The sequence below is a fragment of the Talpa europaea genome (assembly GCF_964194135.1).
Source record: "Talpa europaea genome assembly, chromosome: 5".
In the NCBI taxonomy this organism is placed as follows: Eukaryota; Metazoa; Chordata; class Mammalia; order Eulipotyphla; family Talpidae; genus Talpa; species Talpa europaea.
In genome coordinates this window covers 139122657-139145982 of record NC_140071.1, presented here as the reverse complement: position 1 = coordinate 139145982, position 23326 = coordinate 139122657, and the positions used below count along the sequence as shown (strand labels likewise).

The 23326-nt window shown below is 38.3% G+C and overlaps 1 protein-coding gene across 2 annotated transcripts in view; it reads right to left on the bottom strand.

The window, feature by feature from the left end:
- Positions 1–18590, bottom strand: part of RAB28 (RAB28, member RAS oncogene family) — a gene marked incomplete at both ends in the record, with an annotated part of 55206 nt that extends 36616 nt beyond the window's left edge. For both annotated transcript variants that reach the window (XM_084233503.1, XM_084233504.1), the window contains 3 exons: positions 8901–8989; positions 14177–14273; positions 18516–18590. In XM_084233503.1, coding sequence (XP_084089629.1) covers positions 8901–8989; positions 14177–14273; positions 18516–18590 — 261 coding nt within the window. The remainder of the gene's footprint in view (positions 1–8900; positions 8990–14176; positions 14274–18515) is intronic.
- Positions 18591–23326: the final 4736 nt, after the last annotated feature.

Below are 23326 nucleotides of genomic sequence, written 5' to 3'. Positions count from 1 at the left end.
CTGTAATAAGAGCCTGAACAAAGCCAAATATAACAGAGGGATTGCTTCCTGCCTCATATATATCATATTCCTCCTAATATATCCCATTATTTTGTGTGGGAAGGAAAAGAAGTATGTACACACACAAAAATAACAGTGCCACATTCTTGAGTCTCATCCAATTTGTGGTCAAATACTTAATACAAAGCTCTGTGTACAGTCTAAGTCTGGACCCTCACAGCACTTATGTTGCCTTCTAGATTTTAACATAAATGTTGACCAGTCTTTCATACCTACAATGCACCAGACAGATATCTACTTAAATGATGCTAGTTAAGTCATGAAGGCAGAATTTGAATCAAGGTCAGAATAAATATAAATCCAACTTTACATTCATTCATTCATCCTACAAACATTCATCTATCAACTATATGCCAAGCATTATGCTAGATGCTCGCAATGTTGTAAATTTCATAAAGCTGTGCAAATTCAGAGTCTTGCATCAAAGCCAAGCACATAAATAGAGAAGTACACAACACAAAAGGCAGTCAGTGATAGACTGATAAACATCAATCAACTGACACAGAATGGGGTGGCCTGGGGGCAGTTTAGCTGAATCATTTGCCAATTTTCATGGTGTAAATATTCCCTTGTAGCCATTTCCCAGTTATCTGTCATGGCACTAAACAAAGAGTTGGGCAGGACAACACTACAAAGCATTTCCACAGATATAAAGAATTTCAAGAGCATACATAAAAGAAATATATAATAAAATATTAAGATACATTTGAACATACAATTCTTTGTCTTTAATATAATTTATCAGCCTATACATAATTTTTAATCATAGCTGAATTTAGCAACTGGCTCACAAAAATTCCTGAAAACTTAACTGACTTACCGAGCCAGCTCTAGCACTCTACTATTATGACCTTCTACACCATGTTCTTTTATTAAACTACACTGACTCTCAATTCACTTAGCTTGTCTAGGTCTCAAGTTGCTTGCCTCTAAAATCAGATCATTAAGTTAAATAGGCTCTAAGATCCTTTCAGTTTAAATATTCTCTAATTTTTATGCAGCATTATTTGATTCATTTCGGTTATTCAGACAGCTATTTTTGTCTATCTTCCCAAATGTTCTGAAAGAACAGACCTATTCAAAATAAGCAGCATAATTCCACTTTCCTTATTATGAATAATGCCTAGAACTGACCTCTGAAGAAAGCTAATCTTCAATCTGCTGACCCCACCTCTGGCTGACATGTGTGACACTAAAGGGCTCTGCCCTGGAAATCAGGTCGCTGCTGGGCTGCAGTCCTGGCTCTACTATCAACTGATCCTGGACAACGCTTCTGCCATCCACCTGTAAAATCTTGTCACTCCTAAATGATTAAGTGAAATACTTATTTAAAAACAAACATACCATTATTATTCTCAATGAATAAAAAACCATATTTTCAAAGAAATTTTGAGGTAGTGTTTTACACTCATAAATTGAGCCTTGACCTATTATGCCTCTTAAAACAAGATTTTTGTAACTCTTCTAGTTAATATCTGAAATCTTCATCTCAACATAAGATTGGAACATGACAGACCACATATAAATAAAACATTGTCATCATCTCTTGGTCAGTATTAGACAACAGCTCTAGAATAAAAATAAAATGCCACTCCACTGTAGGAGGAATGTAAGAGAACCAAGTAAGACACCAGTGTAAAAAAATAATAATAATACAAAATGCAACAAAACAAAACAGACAATTATAAATCAGAGAGAACCTGCAGGGGAGGAGGAGGGAAAGGGAGCAGAGGGATGGAGGTAGGAGCACAGGGGGTTGTGGTGATGGTGCACGGGTGTATTGGTGAAGGAAATTCTATGGGGACTACACTTGAGGGGTAGTGGGGGAAGCAAATATTGTTTAAAAATGAACAACGGTATAAAAAATTTAATAAGAAAATTAAATGCCACTATCTAGGTCAGAAGATGGTAAACTAAGGCTCAGAGATCAAATTCAGTTCATAGCCCATACACAAGTATATTGAAATATGGTCTGACTCAGTTTTTAAGTAACTATATCAATGGTTGAATTTTCACCACAACTACAGAGTTGCACGGTTGCACGAGAGACAGCATGGCTTGAGAAACCTAAAATATTTTCTACCTCTATAGAGAAATGTTTGCCAATTCTGATCTAGACCAATGTGTCCCAATATTTTTTAGTAAGCAATAACTACAAGTCTTCCAGGACTCAGAAGAAAAACAGAAGAATATGCAACTTTTCATTATTCTAGCTACCCAACAACCCAAACATCTAACTGTTCCTATGCCCCATTCTCAATACCATTTAATGTAAAATCTATCATTTTTTTCTTTGCTCTTATCATGATGATTAGTACTAGTCTTGACCTTCACCACTGTGGTGAAAATCTGAGAAGGGAAAGTAAGTAACTACAGACATTAAAATACAAAAGACAATCTAGGACTTTTGATTTCAGCTGCAACATGTAAAGAGTTTAGATGCCACTGTGTCTGTCTTTACAATAAGAAAAATAAAGTAAGAAACTGAAAATCAGTGGCTTTTCTTGGACACTGAAGAGTTAAATTTTCAAGGCAAATCACCATCCTGAAATCTAGAAAGTTAGTTGAATTCAGAGGATCACAGATAAATCTTACCCGGTGGAGATGCCATTAGAGCCATTAAAAAATGGCAGGGATTTTTAAATGGTAATTTTGACAAATTCCTGGAGGATAGTCTTGGAACATCCACACTTTCATGGGTTTTACTGCTATGAACCCCACCAGATCCTTGTGTTAAAGACCCAAGAAACATCCCCCTCATGGATCTATCATGGTAAAGGAGAAAGTAATCATTGTAAAATATGCCCAGAGCATTATTATAAAAAAGGCAATCTCCTGTTTCACTCAGTACTCCCCTTAGCAGTGCATTTCAGTAGATCCACCTGTTCTGTTCCCCAGTCTGTCTCTGGTGACTCCTCTCACCTCCCACACCTCTGGCCTACAATCCAGTTCTACACGAAATAAAAAAAAAAAAAAAAAAAAAAAAAAAAAATTTAAAGAGAGATGATTTGAAAATATTCTTTTATAATATCTGAACTAAATGTGAAGCAACATAGTGTTAAATGAAAATCAACTTAGAATAGTTAAAAGCACGTATTGCAACTGTAGGACAATTGCTTAAAAAATGCTAAGTATAATTTATAGGCTAAAAGTAAATGCTCAAATAAAACTGAAAAAGACAAAAAGGGAAGTTTAAAAAAAGCAGCACAAAGAATTAAAAACAAATATGACAGATATTAACCCAACTATATCAATAATCACTTTAAATGTGAACGGTCTAAATTACACCATTTAAGACAAAGATTATCAGAGTAGATGAGAAATCAAGACTCAATTATATGTTGACTATAGAAAACTCACTTTAAATATAAAGACAGGTTAAAAGTAAACAGCTAAAGAAATACCTGGTAACACTAATAAAAAGAAAGCTGGAGTAGCTACATTAATTTCAGACAAAGCACATATCAGAATAAGAAAAAATATTAGGTATAAAGATTGGCATAATGATAAAAAGGTGAATTCTTCAAGATGTAATATTCCTTTATGTATACACACTTAACAACAGAGTATCAAACTATATGAAGCCAAAACTGTAATGAATTCCAAATCACAGGTGCACCATTATAGAACTCAATACTCTGTTACATTAACAGACAACATTGAGTAAGCAGAAAATCAGTTAGTTAACCTGAACAGCACTAATAATCAACTTCATCTAATTGATATTTATAGAATAAACCATCCAACATCATAAAAATTAACACTCTCTCAAGTTCATGTGAAATATTCAGCAAGATAGGCCACATTCTGGGTCATAAAACTTATCTTTACAAATTTATAAAAACTCATACAAAGTCTATCTTTAGACTACAATGGAATTAAACTAAAAATCAATAATAAAAACGTAACTCTAAAACTCAAAATATTTGGAGACTAAACAAGACACTTCTAAATAACAGACAGCAAAAAAGAGGCCACAAGAAAAGCTTAAAAATATCTTAAACCAATGAAAGTACAACCTATCAAAATTTGTGGGATACAGAAAAAGCAGTACTTGGAGGACAATAAATACCACTGAATGTATATATTAGGAAAAAGGAAATCAAAAATCTAAGCTTCTACTTTATGAAAATAGAGAAAGAGAAACGAGTTAAGCATACTGCAAACAGAATGAAAAGTCATACAAAGTAGGGGAAAAATCAATAAAATTGAAAAGAGGAAAAATTGGAGAAAATTAAAACCAAAAGCTGGTAGACCCCTACTCAAGTTTGAGACAGGAAGAGACAAATCACCAATATAAGAAATTAATGAAGGATCATCACTATTGATTCCATAGACATTAAAGGTACATAAGAGAATATAATATGAATTTTTCAGACAAAAATCTTATACATGAAATGAATTGATTCTTTGAAATACACACTACTAAGACTTACAAATGCAGCTCCAAGACTTATATATGCAACTATTGATTCAGAGGACCTATACCCAGCAGCTTCAGCACACCAAAGCCAGATTTCTAAATACTTACCTGCTTGAGAGCCTCAAAGATCTGAAATTCATCCATCACTCAATACAGACATCCTGTGACCCTTCAGGAAAACTATCAGAATCTTCTCAGCCACACAAAAAAACCCAAAATACAAGATGCAATACATCTCGACAACTGAAGTCAGAGAAGATCTGTGGAAAGCTGCTGCAACTAATTTTCTTAGCAATCTTGTGGCTCTCTAAACCCATCACTATGTCTCATGTCCGTGACATCCGCCCCTCATTTGATATCTTTTTATCCTATCTGTCACTCATTTCATGTCTTTCATCCGCATACTGCCATGTGCTTCCTCTTCCAAATTTATACTCCAACTGCTGCTCTTCATCCTAAATCTTTTTTGATGGCTTTTGGAAATCAGATTTCAAGTTTTAAAATCCTATACATTTTCAAATTCTTCAATGAAAATTTCCTCCATTTTCTAAGCCTTCCCTTCATATTTTTCCACTACAGTTCTCAGAAGGTACTACTGCCCCCTTCTCTTTGTAAGCTACAAGAATAGCTTACAAAGTACATAGTACTTTGTTTCATATATTTCACTTATGCCATGCATAATATACACGATGAGTCAATAAATCAAACAGATACCACTTTCAACAGAATAACAGCAGAATAGTAAGTCTAGAACAAACACGGGTGGCAACACTTAATAGTGTTATATTTCATAGATTTAATTCTAAAATTTAACAGACACAGTATATAAAACCTTCTCAAAAAATGAAAAGTTCCCAATTCTCAAAATGCAATTCAGTTTTCAGTTTAATATAGACTATAGTAACATAGATTTAACAGCCCTAGCAATATAAACTGTGTTTTTTTGTTTTGTGAGTACAATCTGTAAGCAGGAACTCTAACAGAAGAGAGGTCTGTAAATATAATCAGTTACAAGTTGGCATCCAACTGAAAAATTCATTATAAAAGACAGCAGAGGGTCTTGGGAAGTGCAGCCTTGAGATGTGCTCTCTCCTCAGGCACCAAGTCCTTGTTCGGGTGGCAACAGGCTGATTCATCTGTGTGGGGCAGTGACACACAACAGGAGTTATGTTCCACCTCACAAATGACTACACTTCACTGAGTTTATGCTCAGTAGGGCAGTGTTTGCAAACCACTTAGATTCCAGGATGGAAAGAGCTACAAAAATGAAACATCCAGTCCTTCTCTGAGGTTTGTTATTAGCCTCTGTTAGCCACAGGTTGCAGGGCACTAAACACTATGTACTGTGTATTTGCTCATAACCACTATGAAAAATAGCCTATAACATCTTTTTGAAGACTCCTAGAAAATTTTAAGCTAATTTAAAATCTGGGAATTTAACTGAAACATATTACAATTCTCAGAACTAGGTCTTGTCAAAATAACTCACTGATTCCTTCTTGGGTGTCAATTCAATTCTGTTTCAACCAACACTATACAATAGACTATTGCTAAAGTTTAATGCTATGGGGAGAAACAGTGAAAAGAGTAAAATAATTAACTTCATTTGAATGTTAATTCCCAGCCTACAAATAAATTTCTTCCGAGATGTTACGAAATTCTTTAAAAAAGTATATTTACTGGCTTAATAGCCCAGCTACAATACAATTCTTTCAATACACAAAATATGTTGGAGGTACTAAAACAATATCCCAAATAATACATTAAATTAATGTGCTCAAAGCAGCTTGTCAAAATATTATTTATGAAAGATTTCTACCCTGTAGCATGTATACCAAAATTCAAAGTAGTTGTGAGATGTGTAATTTACAGCATCTATAACTTTAGAAAGAATATAAATCCACTTTGAAAAATAATTATATGCTTATACAGCACAAAGCTATTAAGTATATTAAAATGCTAGCAGATATTTTTGGAAACATTATTTTTTAAAAGTAAGATTTCCCACAACTTATGGCAGTGAATATAGTCGGGGTTCTCTGCCTTGGATATAAAATTAAAGTATATTTTAATGAAAAAAAACTACTGGTAAATATACTGTATGTCTTTTACATAGCATTTAATTGAGACTCTCTAGAAAGCAGGCAAAATTTATTACATTACCATTAACCTCAGACAATTCATCTAGGCTCTCAGAATTCCCAGTTTCCAAGGACAAATTTATGAAAATGTAGAAGAATGTCTCAGAAATGCCATACAACATAGCTGTTTAATAAAATGGATTATATGCTTATGACATTCACAGAAATTGTAAAGTCTAAACAATACAAAGAATTATCAAAAAAGTAAAAAGTTAACATGTACCTTTAAAATAGAAATCTTATATGACAAGTTCTAAGGAATATAACATTCTCTTCCTCCCAAGATGTGAGGTACTTTAGAAGAGAATAGAGATATTTTAGTAAAATCATGTACTCTGACAAAAGAAAATTTTTTTTCAAATTTCTACAAATTTTCCCATTAATGTTTATTGATTGTAAGCAGCTATGTAATAGCATAAAACATACACTTATAAAAACTGATTTAAGAAGATGGTCACACAACGCTGAATGTACTAAATGCCACTGATAATACACTTTTAAATATTGTATTATTACATGAATTTGACATCAAAAACCAATTTTTATACCTTTCTTAATAAACTTTAAATCGTGATAAATCAAGTAACAAATTTTTTTAATTATTTGAAGGTAAAATTAAGAAAATAGAATTAACAGGCATTATATTCTTCTAAATTTTAAGGAAAACTTATTAATTACATTTTACACTATTTACTGAGATGCCTAAAATCTTGCTGTGCTTCATTAACTCTAGCTATATCTATAAACCATAAAAAACTTCTATTATGACCAGAAGACTAACTGATCTAATTTTCACTTTTAAGAAAATCAAAATACATCCTTGAAGACAGATTTTAATGAGACAAATTAGAAAAATGTTTTTTCAAGTCCCATTTACCAACCAGGTGAGTGAAACAAGGACTGCAACTTTCCACAAATCTCTGTCCAGAAATCTTTTGCTATTTTAATATTCAATTTAAAACTAATCAGCTTCAAAGAGAAAAAATTAAACAACAAAAAGTCAAATACAAAAGTCTGGACATACCTCTTAAAAACAAGGGGGAAAAAATGAACATGCATAAAACATCAAGCCACATGGCTACAAGAAAAAAATGTTAAGTGAATAAAAAATTTTCCAGGAAACAAAGAACAATGTAGAATAAAAGGCAAAGAAAAGAGAATCTCAAGGGTCAAATCTGTGTAACAACAAGGGGAACACAAAGCTCTAGAGCCTTTCTACGTGGTTCAGACCAAACAACCTCATTTACCCGTCCCTGATTATTGTGGAAGATAACTCAGAATCTATTTTCCATCTAAAATTAAGGCAATGGTATTTGACAAGCATCAAAATTCATACAGAAAAGGGTTAGTATTGTGTTTTCATCTTCTAGATTCACTTCTCATGAGGAACCAAGCTACGGCTCTCCCACTTAAACATCAAACTCCAATAAAGCACTCAATGAGGATTAGGAATATTATCACCCTAAAGCTTCAGGAAAAAAACACATACTAATTAAAAGGAGAAGAAAAGCAAAAAATTTTAAAATCACATGTCAATAATTGACTTTTTAATGTACATCATGACCATGCATATTCTCTATTGTATAATAATTTAATTTAAAAGCTATAAAATATGTCTATCAGTCTATGCTGTCACAGTGTCTCTGTTATATAATTATTCAAGTGGTATTTATTGCTCTAGTTAGATTTTCTTCTAAAAAGACATTATTGTTTTAAAATATTGTATGTATATCATACTTATATTCATACCTAGTTTCAGATACAATATATTGATATATCTATAAAATCTAAAGAACTAAAAATATTTAGTAGAGTAATTCATTGCAAAAAATATAGACATGGAATTATGCTTTTTGTCCTTACAACTTAAACTGAAATTAAATTTTCCCCTTCTATAGTTTTCATTCAGTTTATACGTTCTGAGAGTAATCACTATAACCAAATCAGCTAATAAATATCAAAATATCATGTCACTGCATTTACTCAATTACTGGCAATAATATCTAGTGGTATAAGTAGCATATGAAAACTATTAAGGTTCACAGCAGTTCCCTCTCCTAAATCAGTCCAAATGTAATCTAGAGGGGGAGATGAAAACAAAGTATTAGCATAAATGTAAAATCTGTCTCTCTACACTTCAGAAAAGAATGAAGTTAGTGTGTGTGTGTATGTTTACACATGCTGGTGTGTGAGAAATTATCTGTGTGTACTAGTTTATGTCTGTTTGTGAGCGAAGTATTTTCAGTACTGGAATAATTATGGGATTTGTGTCATACCTGTGCTCCATAGATATATTTATCCAACATCTTGCCTCCTATTGTCTGCCCTCCTATATCCCAAACTTGAAGAGTAACATTCAAATTCCCTGGAACATAAAAAAATGTATAGATAAGATTTCAAAAAAAAATCAGGTAACAATATAACAACGGGATACAATCTCACAAAACAGTCACAGTGATAGACCCTGAACCTAGTTTGTCTTTCATTCTAGAGTTCCATGCAGTCAGATATGTTGCCAAAAGAAATTGAGGGAAATTCAGGTTTATGCTTTCACTGCATTTCCAAGGCACCACATTTAAAATCACCTTCTGAACAAAAGAAAATAAAGTAAGTTATAATTGATAAAATCCTTAAGCCTTTAAAAAAAAAGAACCATTTTCCTAACCAGAGAATAGAATAGTAAAACACTATGAGTGAAGTAAGAAGTAAAGATAAAACTCGAACTTCACATACTAACCAGCCCTACTGAGCATAATGAATTTTGCAGTAAGTTTAAACTCTGTAAGTCCTAAAATTCACAAAGCAATAACAGACTACAAAATGCACCCAAAGTTTCAGTTTAAATGAATGAATTAATTAGTATTTAAATATATAAAAAAATGTAATGGTAAACAGAATCAAAAAATATTTTTTAATTTAACCTATAAAATATAAACACATTTGATAATTCTTTGTATGTGACATAGGATAAAAACCTAGTTCAACACTATAAATATATACTTTCATACCTGTTCAAAGCATCTCCACTGAAACATACATGTGCTTTCAAAGCCTTCATAAAATAGTATAACAATCTTCCCCATACAAGGACTATACAAGAATTCTAAAAAACTGAAAGGCAATCTGTACATTTTTTTGCCCATTTTGTAAAATATTTGGTTGATACAAAATTTATGAGATGTTATTCTCCTATCAATATAATTAATGACTAAACTACAAAGACAAGCTTTCCAGTTTAACTTTTCAAACTATTTCTCCCTATGAAATTATGTAGTTTTCCCCAAAGGGAGAAAAAGTTTCAATTAGTACCTTCAAAATGAACTCCCATACCAAAAAATTCAACTTTCTACATGATTTGCAAATCAGGAAAACTCAAACTAGAAGCCCCAAAACTAAAAAAAAAAAAGTCTCACTTCAAAAGCAAAAATAGGAGGCTATAAAGCATGTTTTACATATTTTACAGTGTTAGTAAAACGTTAAAATCAAAGAATGTCAGTCACACCATTCAACTTCAGCAACTGAAAAGACAGTACGACACTGAATTAATCAGCCAAGTTCCACTCTTAACTCTGAGTTGCGTTGGGTTTGCATTACAATCTTTCCATTATTTGGATGTAGGTCTGTTCCATCTGCCAACATGCAGAGGATTTATATGAGGGACTTCCATTAGCACTAACGAGAGCTACTGAAGTTTATCACCCGTCATCACACACACACACACACACACACACACACACACACGTGCGCACGCGCTCTCTCTTTCTCTCTCTCTCTCTCTCTCTCTCTCTCTCTCTCTCTCTCTCGCTCTCTCTCTCTCTCGCTCTCTCTCTCTCTTTCAACCCTCACAAAGTAATGACCGAAAAAATGTTCTAAAGCTCTGTGAATATAAAAACCAAAATGTCACAACTAAGATTTGCCCAACAACTTGTTTAAATCCAATTTCTTAAAAATCTGAATTTTTCGAGATCTAACGATGAAATCATCCTTTATTAATGTTGTCTAAAAATTAAGCAGGTGAGAAAAGGTTAGCGGTCACCAGAATTATATCAACTAGTCTCAAAAGTCCCTAGATAAACAGGCAGAACCCTATTTAATTTACTTACAAAACTATTTATAGTCATCCAAAAACCAGTGCTTAACAATATTAACCTCTTTTAAAAGTAGGATTTTAGTCAATAAAAAGCATTAAATCCCACTTTCTTCAAAACCAATAGTCCTGATCTTGTAACTTCATCTCAAAACATATAGTCTCGTTCCTTCGCTCCTGGAGTTCTGACAGTCAGATTCCATCTGAACTAGATGCTGTGAGCACTTCAGCGACATACCTTTGGGAACATGATCTTCATCACCTTCTCCGAGACCTGACTACCATCATTTTCACGACTCCAAACCATTCGTTCAATTGCTTCCCACCTCAGAAGTTTATGTTTATGTGTTAAGGGCACTTTTTAGATCCATACCTTTGCAAATACATACTGTTTGTTGGTGGTGGTTTGTTTAACATACATGTTCTAGTGACTCAGAAATAAAAATAGCTATGCATTACTGATGACCCGCTAATATACCAAGCTAGCCAAAATAAACCTTTTACTATCATTACAGCTTCAAGAAATTATACGTTAACCTCAATTATTTCATATATCTAGAAATAATTTTTTTACTACCACATTTGATTTAAGCTTATTAATGTAAAAAAAATAAAAATAGTCTTCTCTATTGAGGAACAAAATCATTTGAAGATGAAACTCAAAATTCATTTTAGTTTTTGCAGGCATAAACATATGCAGTCTCCTAGTATATTTTCAACATGGCATACCTATAAAGCTTCATAAGAGTATTCAAATGATCAATAGTGCAAACATTTTTAAATCAAGAATCCATGTGATATAAATTTCCAACTAATAAAGACCATTAAGAAAATTGTCGGCAATGTAATCCCAAATGCAAAATCCTACAAAATCTCTGCTCCTCTGTAGGAAATGACATGTAACTAGGGGGGGAAATAAAATAAATGAGGTGACAAAATACAGATAAGTTGCTTTAGGTATGAATCAAAGCCACGAAGAAGATTCAACAGTGACCTTGTAAAAGTACACTTGGTGCCTTGGTTAACCTTACTTAAAGTGCTGCATAGTCAAGATGGAACTAAAAACACAACTCTGCCCACTTCTTGTACTAAAGACTTAGAAATCCTTTTCACAGTAGAACGCTGTTTACTGGACTGTACCCACAAGCTTCCTGAAAGTATTTTGACTAAGGCTCTTAAGCAGCTCTATCAGCAGAATCTCTGACTAACAGATACACTATTTTAAGCAGTAAATCTGCACAGTGGCTGCATCCAGACTATACAGCATACCGGATCATGAAATAGACTAAAATGGATGAGTCTTTGCAAAGTAATGACCTTGAAAACTTGCATGGAGAGAATGCAAATAGAGGTACAGGAGGTATTACACCTCTAACAATTTGAATGGACAGGAGACTTACTGCAATACTAACAAGTATTAGATTCGCCTACCAACCTGCAATGTTTTAACAAATGATGCAAATATTAATCATCCTACATTTGACATTACTATGAATTAAAAATATATAAAGGATATATTATGAACCCTGGAATTTATACACCTCATTTCTTAATGTACCTATTAATTAAATTCCTACTGAATTTCAACCATAATTTTGAGTCCATTAAGTAACATAAAACCAACTGCCTTTAAAAACAAAAATCTTTTTTTCTGGAACTCTGCCCATCAAAACAAAAACTTAATCAGGAAAATTAAAATACACATTCATTAAGAGTATTTTTTTATAATCTTATAAAAAGTATGTCTTTTTTAATCTAAGCATTTAAATTAGATATATAATCCAAAATATTATACTATGAATTTAGATTTCAAAAATACCAAATATTTTTACAAAGCAATCAAAATTTAAAAGTTGGTGTTATTGTACAAAAGATCAGAAATTATCACATATATCATATACATAAAAAAATTATCACATATATCACATACATTAAAAATTTTTTAATGTTTTTAATGTTCGAGTAGGTGCTTGCTCCTTTAAGCAAGCCTTAAAAAACTAAGAACTATCAAAAATTAAGTAATATTAATGATACAGAAAGTTGGTACTTTTGCTAATTAAGCATCAAAACAAACATCAATAACTAACTAGTATATTGAGGTTCTCCATGTTCAACTGACATCGCCGAAAAAAACTAAGTTTTCAGCATGAAGAGGACGTGATTTGTTTATGTATTCCAGGAGGGAACGCCGTAAATATTCTGAATGTGGTGTTAACCTATCCATAAGAGTGAGAATAATAAAAATTAAATGAGATTTTCAGTTTTGAATACAGTACAAGGAAATGAAATAAAATGCACATGTGTTTTTCATTAGATACATTGCTGAACAATAAGTAATGAAAAACTGGAAAACTTCTCATGTTATATCTTCTAATTAATTTTCATTGGCAGTCGATTACAGGCCATCACAAAATCTAAGAGTATGTTACTAGTAAGATAGGGAGAATACCTTCAATTACCAACAAGAGTTTTCATTAGCTGCTCTAAAACATTCATGGACAGTCATCTGATCGATGACAGGGTTTGTGAGATTAACATATTTCAATAACACTGGAACTTATTAAGCCCTTCCCACTCTACAGCTCACAGTTCAGTATAGGAATCTGGGACCACACTTGCAACCGTTTTTATTCAAATGTGTTTCCTCAGAGAGCAGAGGGATGCACTCATTTATGAAGCCAATCAAGATAAACTGCTTTTAATAAAATACTTTAAACATATAATTTAACCATCATAAGTGAATGGGCAGAACATTTTAAAGCCCCAATTGTTCAGAAACTAACTTAAAACAGAAACCACTCTTTTTTTGTTATTATTTCCCTGTATTTCCCACAAAATGTGCTGCAACTGGCATCTAAATAGTTTCTCTGCATGGTGAACTGAAACATCTTGAATGCTCAAACTGTATTTTTATGAGTGCCTAGGGACCCTAAATTTTAGTGGTCTATTAAATGCCAGCAATTTCATGCTGCCTTGCATAAAACAGCATTCACATATCAGAGCACAGAAGTTCCATAGCTACATTATACTTCTGTTCCAACTTTCTCTCAAACAAAAAACTGAAGCAAAGGCTAATCAAAATAATATTTATAAAAACAATCCTTTCCAGTCTTTTCACATTTAGCTAATACAATATATGTTGATAACTGTACAGCAGTTAGGTTTTTTTAACTTTTTAGAATTTTATAAACAACTGCTGTTTGTCCTCAAAAAACATGCAGTGGTCAAAAACAGTGGGAGAGTTGGGGGGAGTATGTACAGGTTTTTCTCACACCCATGGACAATATGTCTTCACAGTAGATGATGCTGATGAAAGTTAACTTCCCTAAGACAGATTTACTAATTACATATATTTTCATGCAGAAGCGGCCCCCAATTTTATTCTACACATATTTTATTCTACACCTATGTTTCTCATTGTAAGCCATGCACAATTTTCTATGTGAACACCGTTCAGTCTCTTACCTGGCAATGTTATCCTTCTCAAAAAGAAATCCAGTCCTATAGTTTGTTTGTACTGTTTCCCAAAAGTTTCTTGAGCAAAACACGTAGCTAAGGAAGTCTAAAAAATTAATGCAAAATTAATGTCTTTGTTTTAGAAACATAAACATAAAATCATTATTAAATCTTATTCAGTAAATCTTAATATGTATACTCTCATTAATCCAACAGCAGCTCTAATCAGATGGGGGGGGAGGGACTTAACACTCCACCAGGTAAATTTCACTTGCCAGCAGCTATCAGTGGGGACAACAGACTAATCCATTAGATCCTGTTCAGTCCCCTGGCTGTCAAGCTCCTTCTCTTTGCTAGAAATTAGAATTTGAGATTTATCAATAGAAGGAACTAAAACAAAATGATTAAAGATCTGAATCTTATATCTACATATATTTATATATCAATTCAATACAAATGTCATTTCTGAGGTTAAATACTATGAGGAGCCTGTCCCCGCAGCTATTCTAAAAAGGGGAAAGCCTGCTTGTAGAATTTTTTTCTTTTTTGCCCACAAGAAAATTATCTTTGCCTATTTTTACTTTTTATTAAAGATGTGAAATGAAAATGATTTCCCAGAGCATCTGTAATATGTACCTTTTATACATAGAAGTTGGTATTTTTAATTATAGCAGACAAAAACAAATGTTCCAAGCAAGAATCATAAGTCATAAGATTATAACGAGAGCACACATATATCTACATTTTTAAAAAATAACAACTCTTTGTATTCAAAACTCGGGTGCTTTCTATAACTGCTACTCAAGTCAAAAGATTAAACATTCTTGTAACAAATGAAATAACTCAATAATTCAAAACTTCCTTAAACATTTTAAATGTACTATTTATTTGTAAACATCCCCCAAAAAAATGGGAAGGCAACTTCATGACGCTGTTCTCTCTTCAAGACAGCTTCCCAAAGGTAAGAAAAAAGTAGCCCCTTTTAATTTTATAAATTAAAATTAGATGTCAACTGTTAAAATAAAAATGAAGATAAACTCTCCAAGAAAGCTTATTATAATTAACTGTGATGTGAGTACAGCAGTGGAAAAGAAAACGTATCCAAATTTCAACTCATTTAAACAAAAAGACCATTTGAACACAAGACCCACATTGTTTACACAAATATCAATTTGCACACCCTCGCTCCAATCTTTTAATATTTAAATACTCAGTATTCATAATACATTTCTAAGATATTTGGGCTAAGATTTATTAAAGGCTACCATAGAAGAGAGGTTCTACTGAACAATAATAAACTCACTATAGCAGAGTGAAAATATGTTTGGCTTCTTGAAGCATATAGTAATAATATAAAAACCAAAAGATCAGTGTAAACTAAGCACTCCTTTTCAAAGTCTTTTTTTTTTCATTGAGTTTTATGTATACCACTGAGCTTGTTTAACTTAGAGAACAAAATCACTTGTGGAGAGGCTGAGTTCTAAAGAAAAAATAACTATCACTACCTACACTATTACAGACATTTCAAAATGTAGACAGATGGCGAAAATACTTTTATAACTCACAAAGAAACTCAAGGCACAGGTAACATCAGCAGAATGCCATTTAAGGCAATTTTTCATTTGCATTTAAGATTCTCAAAATTGAGTATTTTTATATTCTTGGAGAATAAGAAACAAGTCTTAGAAACAAGACTCCTAGCACTTTAAAAGCCTGACCCTCACACTCTTGAAGGAAACATAAAGCAACTTGTTTAACTGGAATACGTGTGATCTGTCAAAAGCACAGGTCACTGGGAACACAGACTACAGAAATGGGTTCTTCTGTGTCTCCGGGTGCCCAGTGTGAGGAAGCAGCAGGATGCGCTGCATCAGAAGGAGGCGCTTACTCTTCAGCTATCCAGACTCTGGGTCATGGTCCACCTTCAACGATGGCTCACCGAGGCTCTGTATGAAGACCTTTCTTTAAACATAATCAGTGGTCACTTACCATGTCTGAAGCATCTTTATGATTGTTTCTTTTGTTCTCTTAACTTCTGCTATCAATTTTTATGCATACTACAGTTACTAACACTAAAAAGTTACCCAAAAAGAACTTTTCACTTCAAAAAAGATAAGAAATGTGTAATAAAATCAAAGTATGAATCAAAACTAGGGGAGGAGTAAAATATCTCCTGGAGAAACTGAGTGGTCATCTCAATTATCTAGCACTTCTGTCAGTGCATATAAAAATGCCCTGATTTCCCACTAGCAAGAAAAACTCACGCTAGTAAAAATGGCCAAGAGTTAAATCAAGATACAAATAAGAATGATAGCATCTGAATGCATATAAGAAAAGGGCAGTAAAAGAAATAAAATTGGGGGGGGAGGGGGAAAGAAGAACTAGGATGGGAATGTTGGTAGCTGCCCATAACATGGCAGCTGGGAGAGGTATGGGGGGAAAAGCTTGGTAATGAAATAATGCTCCTGGACAGTGGGGGGAAAAGGTGAGGTTGCTTATTATTGTATCTGGAAATTTCTGGCAGAAAAAGCAATTGTGGTTTTAAAATAGATTAGTGAGAATACCTTATTTTGCATTCCCTAACTCCTAATTCCACAATATAGACGGGAAAAATTTAATGGTTTGTCCTGTACTAGGCCAAATTTTAGACAACAAAAAACCCTAATTATTCGCACTAAATTGACAAGGAAAAATAGACACGCCAGCCTAAGTGAAAAACCTAGAAACAAAATTACCTAGATAAAAATTTCAACTAGTACATACAGGATAACAGACAAAGCTGGAGGAAAAACAAATGTTAAAGAATTAGAAGGCAGGATGAGGAGCAATTTTTGTATCTTTTTACTAGTGTACTCTTCAGTTAATGAGCTGACTAAAAAGATGGACAAAATGGAAAAAAGTTAAAAGACATTCAAAAAGCATGAAAGAGGAAACTACAAATATAATGTCAAATGTTCATTGACTAGGGTATTAGAAAGGGCGCTGACTTATGTCAAACAATGATCCACTCAAAAAGCGTCCTAAGTGTCTGAAAATCCCCACAGTACTTTATAAATTGATGCCACATTCGTTCCTTTATGAAAATGCTTAAAAGTAATCTTAGTGCATCTGTTGTCTTTCCTCCACAATAAAGTCTGCAACGAAGTAGGCAAGAAAGAAGTTAACAGAATTCCCCACGTTTTGCATCTGAAAGACACCTTGTGGGGGACTCAAATCTCAGGACCAAAGACCAGCCCAGATGGGCAGTGCCAGCCTCCAGGGCAGATGCACAGGGAGGTCCTCGCCGCAGACACCAGGGAAGCCGGAGACCAGCAGCCCAGCAGCGTGGACACAAGGGGTCCCAACCGGAGGCTGGAACTTTGCAACCTGCTGGCTCCTGGTTCGGGCCGACGGGGAGGGGAAGCTGCAGCGCTCCCAGGAAGGGTCGGCCTGACAGGAGCCGCAGGTGCAGGCACGGGGGCTGCTCGCTCACCTGGGGGTGCATCACAGGCCCTGCGAGAGCCGCTGACCCTCTGCAAACATCAAGTCCCAGGCCACGTTCACTCCCTTTCGGGAGCCTGCGTCGCAGCCTGGGGGGGTGCGGGGCCTGGCCGGGGAGGTTCTCAGGCACTTACTCCCCCACCGTGGCCCAAGGCGAGGCTGGAAGTGGGGGTCCCCTCGGCTGCGGCGGCTGCTCCGCCTGAGCACTCACCACGAGGATCTCGGGCTCTGGGGTGAATGATGCTTGTGCTGACAGGTGCGTGAGGGGTCAGACGGAGGAGCAGGTGCGGTGCCAGGAGACAGCAGCGAGGGGTCCGGCGCGCACCCCGGGTCTGTCACACTTGCAGGCGGACGCCCCCCGGCAGCCTCCGGGGCGAGCCTCTCAGCACCCACTCTGCAGAGCTGCACAGAGAGGTCGGCCCCAGCGCCCCGACAGCGGGAGGCGGACCCCAGATCGCACCCCGGAATCTGCCGCGCCAGCCCTCGGGGCTCGCCGCTCCGGGGCGGCATCAGCAGCCGGAAAAGGGGGGCACGGGGCGAAGTGGGGCCTGGCCCGCCGTGGACAGAGAGGGGGCGCGGGGAGACCCCCCGGGTCTCAGAGGCGAGCGGCGGGGGCGCCTCCCGGGAGGCGCAGCCGGCCCCGCGCCCCGAAGGAGCGGGGGCTGCTGCCGGCGGGGGCCGGGGCGCGACTTTTTCGGGGTGCAGCAGCCGGACGGCCGCGGCGCCTCCGCGGGCGCCCCCCGGGCGCGGCCCGGCCCGGCAGCAGCGGCGGGAGCCCGGGCGCGGGGCGGGCGGCGAGGCGGGGCCGCGGCCGGGGCCGGGGGCGGGGGCGCGGGGCCCGGGCGGCGGGGGCGGCCGCGGGACTGACCTTCCCGGAGGTGCCGTCCCCCAGCACGACGATCTTCAGCTGCCGGTCCTGGCTCTCCTCCTCGGAGTCCGACATGCTGTCCCGGGAGCCCGCCCGCCGCCCGGCCCCGGAGAGCGGGGGGGCGGGGGCCGCGGGGCGGGGAGAGGAGGACCGGCGGCGGCGCGGGCAGGGCCCCCGCCCCGGTTCTCGGCGGCCGCGGGAGGGATGCGGCGAATCACTCGCCGGGCGCCATCTTGCCCGCCGCCCCGCCCCCGGCGCGGCCCCGCCCCCGCGCGCGACGTCGAGCGCGCCCCCGCCGACAGCCCGCCCGCGCGCCCGCGAGCCTGCGGGGCGGGCCAGCCCATTCCGGGCGCGGGGGCGGGGGAGACCCCCGAGCCGAGCAGGCGGGAGGCGGGGCCGCCTTCGCAGGAGCGCCCGGCGAGGAGAAAAAACGAGAAGCGTCCTGTGCGAACGAGTGGAAAACTGGACCTTGGCAGCGCTAAAGCGTCTATCAAATCCCCCGCTCTCCGCCCGCCTCCCTCGCAGCCCCCCGGGAGCGAATGGTTTAGCCCGGGCGGTGACGCCGGAGCTGCGCGCCGCGGTCGCCATGGAAGCCGGAGGGGACGTTCGACGGCGGGGCGGGGCCTGTCGCTGGGCGCCGGGGACGCCGGTTGCCAGGCGGAGCGCGGCGGGGGACGCCCGGAGCTGGGGGCGCCGCGGGGGTCGCGCCCCGGGAGCGGCGACGGCGGGGGTGCCAGGGCTCGCCCGGGGCTGGCTGCTGTGGCCCTGGGGGTCCCCGAGCCCGGCCCCTGCCTCGCCCACCTCGGGTTTCCCCTCCAGACAGCCCTGAGCTGCTGTTCTCAAAGTGTGTTCCGGGGACGCTTGGGGTTCCTCTGGAGATCAGAACCTATTTTGAGCAGGACAGATCCTTTTTGAAAAAGCCCTTTTTTCGTGTTCATTGTCTCCCAGGTATTCGGGGAACTTCGCCAGAGGACACAAGGTCTAGGGTATCATGACTGCTGGTAAGCAGTGATGCTCCCCCAGGGGCTATCCACTAATAATGACAGGAGTCATGACCACGCTGGTTAATATTCAGTGCTTTCTATAGGCCAGGCACTGTACTAGGTGAGCCGACTTCACCTTGACAACTTCATTAGTTCTCAAGCCTGTGAAGGAGGTTGTGTAAGTATGACATCACTCCGGGCACTAAAGGCACCTGTGCTGGTTACTCTGCTTCAGCAGCCCTTGGCGTCCATGTAAGTGTGACATGGTAGCAGTCGTCCACAGAAAGAAACCTCTTTGGGGTCCACAGCAGTTCTTTAGAGGGAATTCTTAATCCCTGAGGCCCAAACGTTTCAGAACTGCTGTCCTGCCAGGAATGACATAACTGAAAATTTCACTGTAGTGAAGTCAGTTCTGCTATACTGACACCGTCCTGCTATGTTTGTCTCCTTACTACTTTACATGGATTATCGTGCTCAGTCCTCATGGGAACCCAGGGAAATAGCCAGAATTGTCCTGTTTTACAGATGAAGATGCTTAAAGTCACAAATAGCTCAGAGGCCAGGGCTTCAAGTCACAGAATCTTGGCTCTGAAAGAATATGGGGATGCCGCGGAGAGAGCAGTACAGTGTGCTCTGGCTGAAGGCAGCAGTGAGTTTAATCACGGACCTCTTGACCCACAGTTTCCTCATCTGTAAAACAGAGGCACAACCTCCTTCACAGGCTTGAGAACTAATGAAGTTGGAAAATAGCCATGTTACCAGCAACTACTGCTCCCAGGACGACACGCTGATAGGAAGACCAAGAAATAGAAAAGAAAGGCCCTCACACCTCCTCCTGCCTTCCAGACTCTCTAGTGCCCCCCTCCACTGGCTGAAAGGAAACTAAAGGGAAGCAAGCTAGCCAAAGAGAATGGCACTTCGAGCATCATACTGAGTCTGCACAGAAGGTGGGTTTGGAGCTGAGTGATGATGCCTTTACCCCCAACTCAACACCAGGTGTTGAGGAGGTGTGAGTCCCAGGAACACAGAGCCCACATGCAATCACTGTAGAAAACAATTTGTCATTATTTTGTAAAGTTAAAATTGTGCATGTCTATGACCCAGCCTTTCCACTCCTGGGTATATACCCTGGAATATATTTATAGTACATAAATGCACCAGGAGAAATGGGCCAGAATTTCCTTAACCTTATTTTCATTAGAGAAATCAACCAAAGGTCCTTCAGCAGTGAAATGAATAGACTTTTGGCATATTTACCTAAGGAAACACATAGCAGGGGAAATCGAGTGAGCTACAACTATGGGGTTTAACCTTAGAAACACCATATTGAGTGGGAAAAAGCTAATCTCAAAAGACTACACACAGCCTGACACCACATTTATAAAGCTCTAAAACAAAAGCTCGAAAATAATGTATATATCTATGTGCATGCACATAGATAATAAAAATTGTCCAGAAAGATAATAGTAAACATAAAATTCTAGTTAGTGGTGACTAGAAATGGAAGAGGAAAGTAGATGAAGTGGGAGAGGAATAGTTCCTCTTTCCAAATAAAAATTTTTACCTGTTGAAACCTTAACCCCCAAAATGACCATATTTGAAGATAGCTTTTAGGTAATTAAGGTGAAATGAGGACATAAGGGAGGAGAGCTGGTCCCATAGGATTGGGGGCCTTATAAGAGAAAGAGAAACACTTCTCTCCGCCCACTTGCACCAAGGAAAGGCCATGGAAGGCAGCCGTCGACAAGCCAGGAAGAGAGCCCTCACCAGAAATGGACCCTGCTGAGCCTTGACCTAGGACTTTAGCCCCCAAAGCATGAGAAAGTAAACTTCTGTTATGTAGCCACTCAGTCTATAGGATTTAGTTATGGTAGCCCAAGCTAACTGAAATGCATTTTGGACACACAATTCAATCCATAGCAATATCTAAAGAAAAATAAGTGGCACCTGCCTAAATTTTGAAGTATTGAAAATAGAACTTACAGAAATGTTTTAAGTGGTATTTAAAAAATGATCATAATTAAAACTGGAATAGACAGATTAACTGATTCCTTCAACAGAATATATGAAGAAATTGAGTGGGTAGTGAAGATGCTATTTCTAGTCACTGAGGATAACATGGCATTACTCTTTGGGTGTTAATTTTTAAAGCTGTCTACCTCACTCCTTACTTCAAGATGAATTTCATATTTTTTAAATGGAGCCATAACAAACTAGGAAAAAATGGATGCATATTTAGAGCCTGGAGTGGAAATAGCTTCTGTAAGCATGGCATGACATTCAAGTCAAAAAAGTTAAATACATTGAGGGCATTATGCTATGTGAAGTAAGTCAGACAAAGGCAAACACAACTGTGAACAGAGACAAGAGGTTGGTGGTTCCAGAGGACGGGGGTGGGCTGGGGAAAATGGGCCCAGATCTCCAGTTACAAAACTTCACGGGGATTGACTGTCCAGAACAGTGACTAGAATTAACAACACTGTATTGACCATTTTCAAGTTGCTAAGACGGTAGATCTTATACATTCTCATCACGAGAAAAAATTTTCTTAGTGTGTGGTGATGGATGTTAACAAGATTTGTCAGGGTCACCACTGCACGATGGTGGATATTGTATTGTCCACCGAAACTAATTTAATGATACATGTCAGCTATATCGCAATATAAATAAATACCATTTCTGTGTACGTAAAATTTTAGGCATCCACATGGAAAACTGTACCGGTAGGATCCTATAAGATTCCAGCAGAGAGAGTAACTGCTGCTTGGGACCAGTCTTCCCACTGAGGAAAGCTAGATAAACTAGACACAATGTCTTTGAATCTGTTTTGAACTTGTGAGAGTCACCATTTTTGAATATGAGGAATTATGGGACTAGGCTAGAGGCAAGGAAAGAATACAAACACAGACACCGGCGTTCAAGGCCACACTTCTGAGAAAGTATCCACTGACTCAAGAGAGATAACGCGTCAGCAGCACTTCTAACAGTCTCACAGAGCTGGAAATAGACGGACAAACTCAGTTCAGACAGCTCAGGGAGGATGAAACTCCTTAAGCCAGTCCCCATGCTTTGGATGAAGACCTGCACGTCACAGGAGTTGGGGAAGTCTGGTGTGAACCAGAAACAGATCACCTCCGCAGAAACTGAAGCCAATCTGTGCCCCACTGAACTCAATGCCTCACTGAACTCACATGATCTGGGGTTATTAGTACCCCTGAGAGAGCGCCCAGAAGCAGAGTGGTGGATATGCTCTCTGGACGTACATCACTGCTTTTCCCTAGCCAGTATCAGGCACCCAGTCAAAACTTGGTATATGAGGATCAAGACATAGAGACTGGAAATCAAGAGAAACTATGAACAGTAGAAGTCCATGAGGAGATTCAGATGATAGAGGAATAAAAGCAGACTTTAAATAGGTGATGTGTGAAAGGGTTTATATGACAAGATTGACAATTTTGTCAGGCAAGTTGAAGCTGTAAAAAAGAACCAAATGGAAATTAACAATAACAAGTAGACATTATTGAGAACTGTCACTTTCCATGCTTTGCATTTCTGAATTGTATGAATTTTTTTAGTACACATAACTGTATTTTGGAATCAGAAAAGAAAACATGGGAAAATTTATCAGTAACAACAGCAAACTAGTGACTTGAAGTCCTTTTCACAGTGGACAGATGCAAACTTTGTCACGTGATATAGGTGGATTTCATTGCTATAGAAAATGTGTTCGTCTCATCATCACCTAAGAGTCTTTTTTTGAAAAGGGGAAAAAAGCTCTTGCTCTAACAGACGGGGGGCTGGTGCGTGAGCTGCACCTTCGCAGCTGTC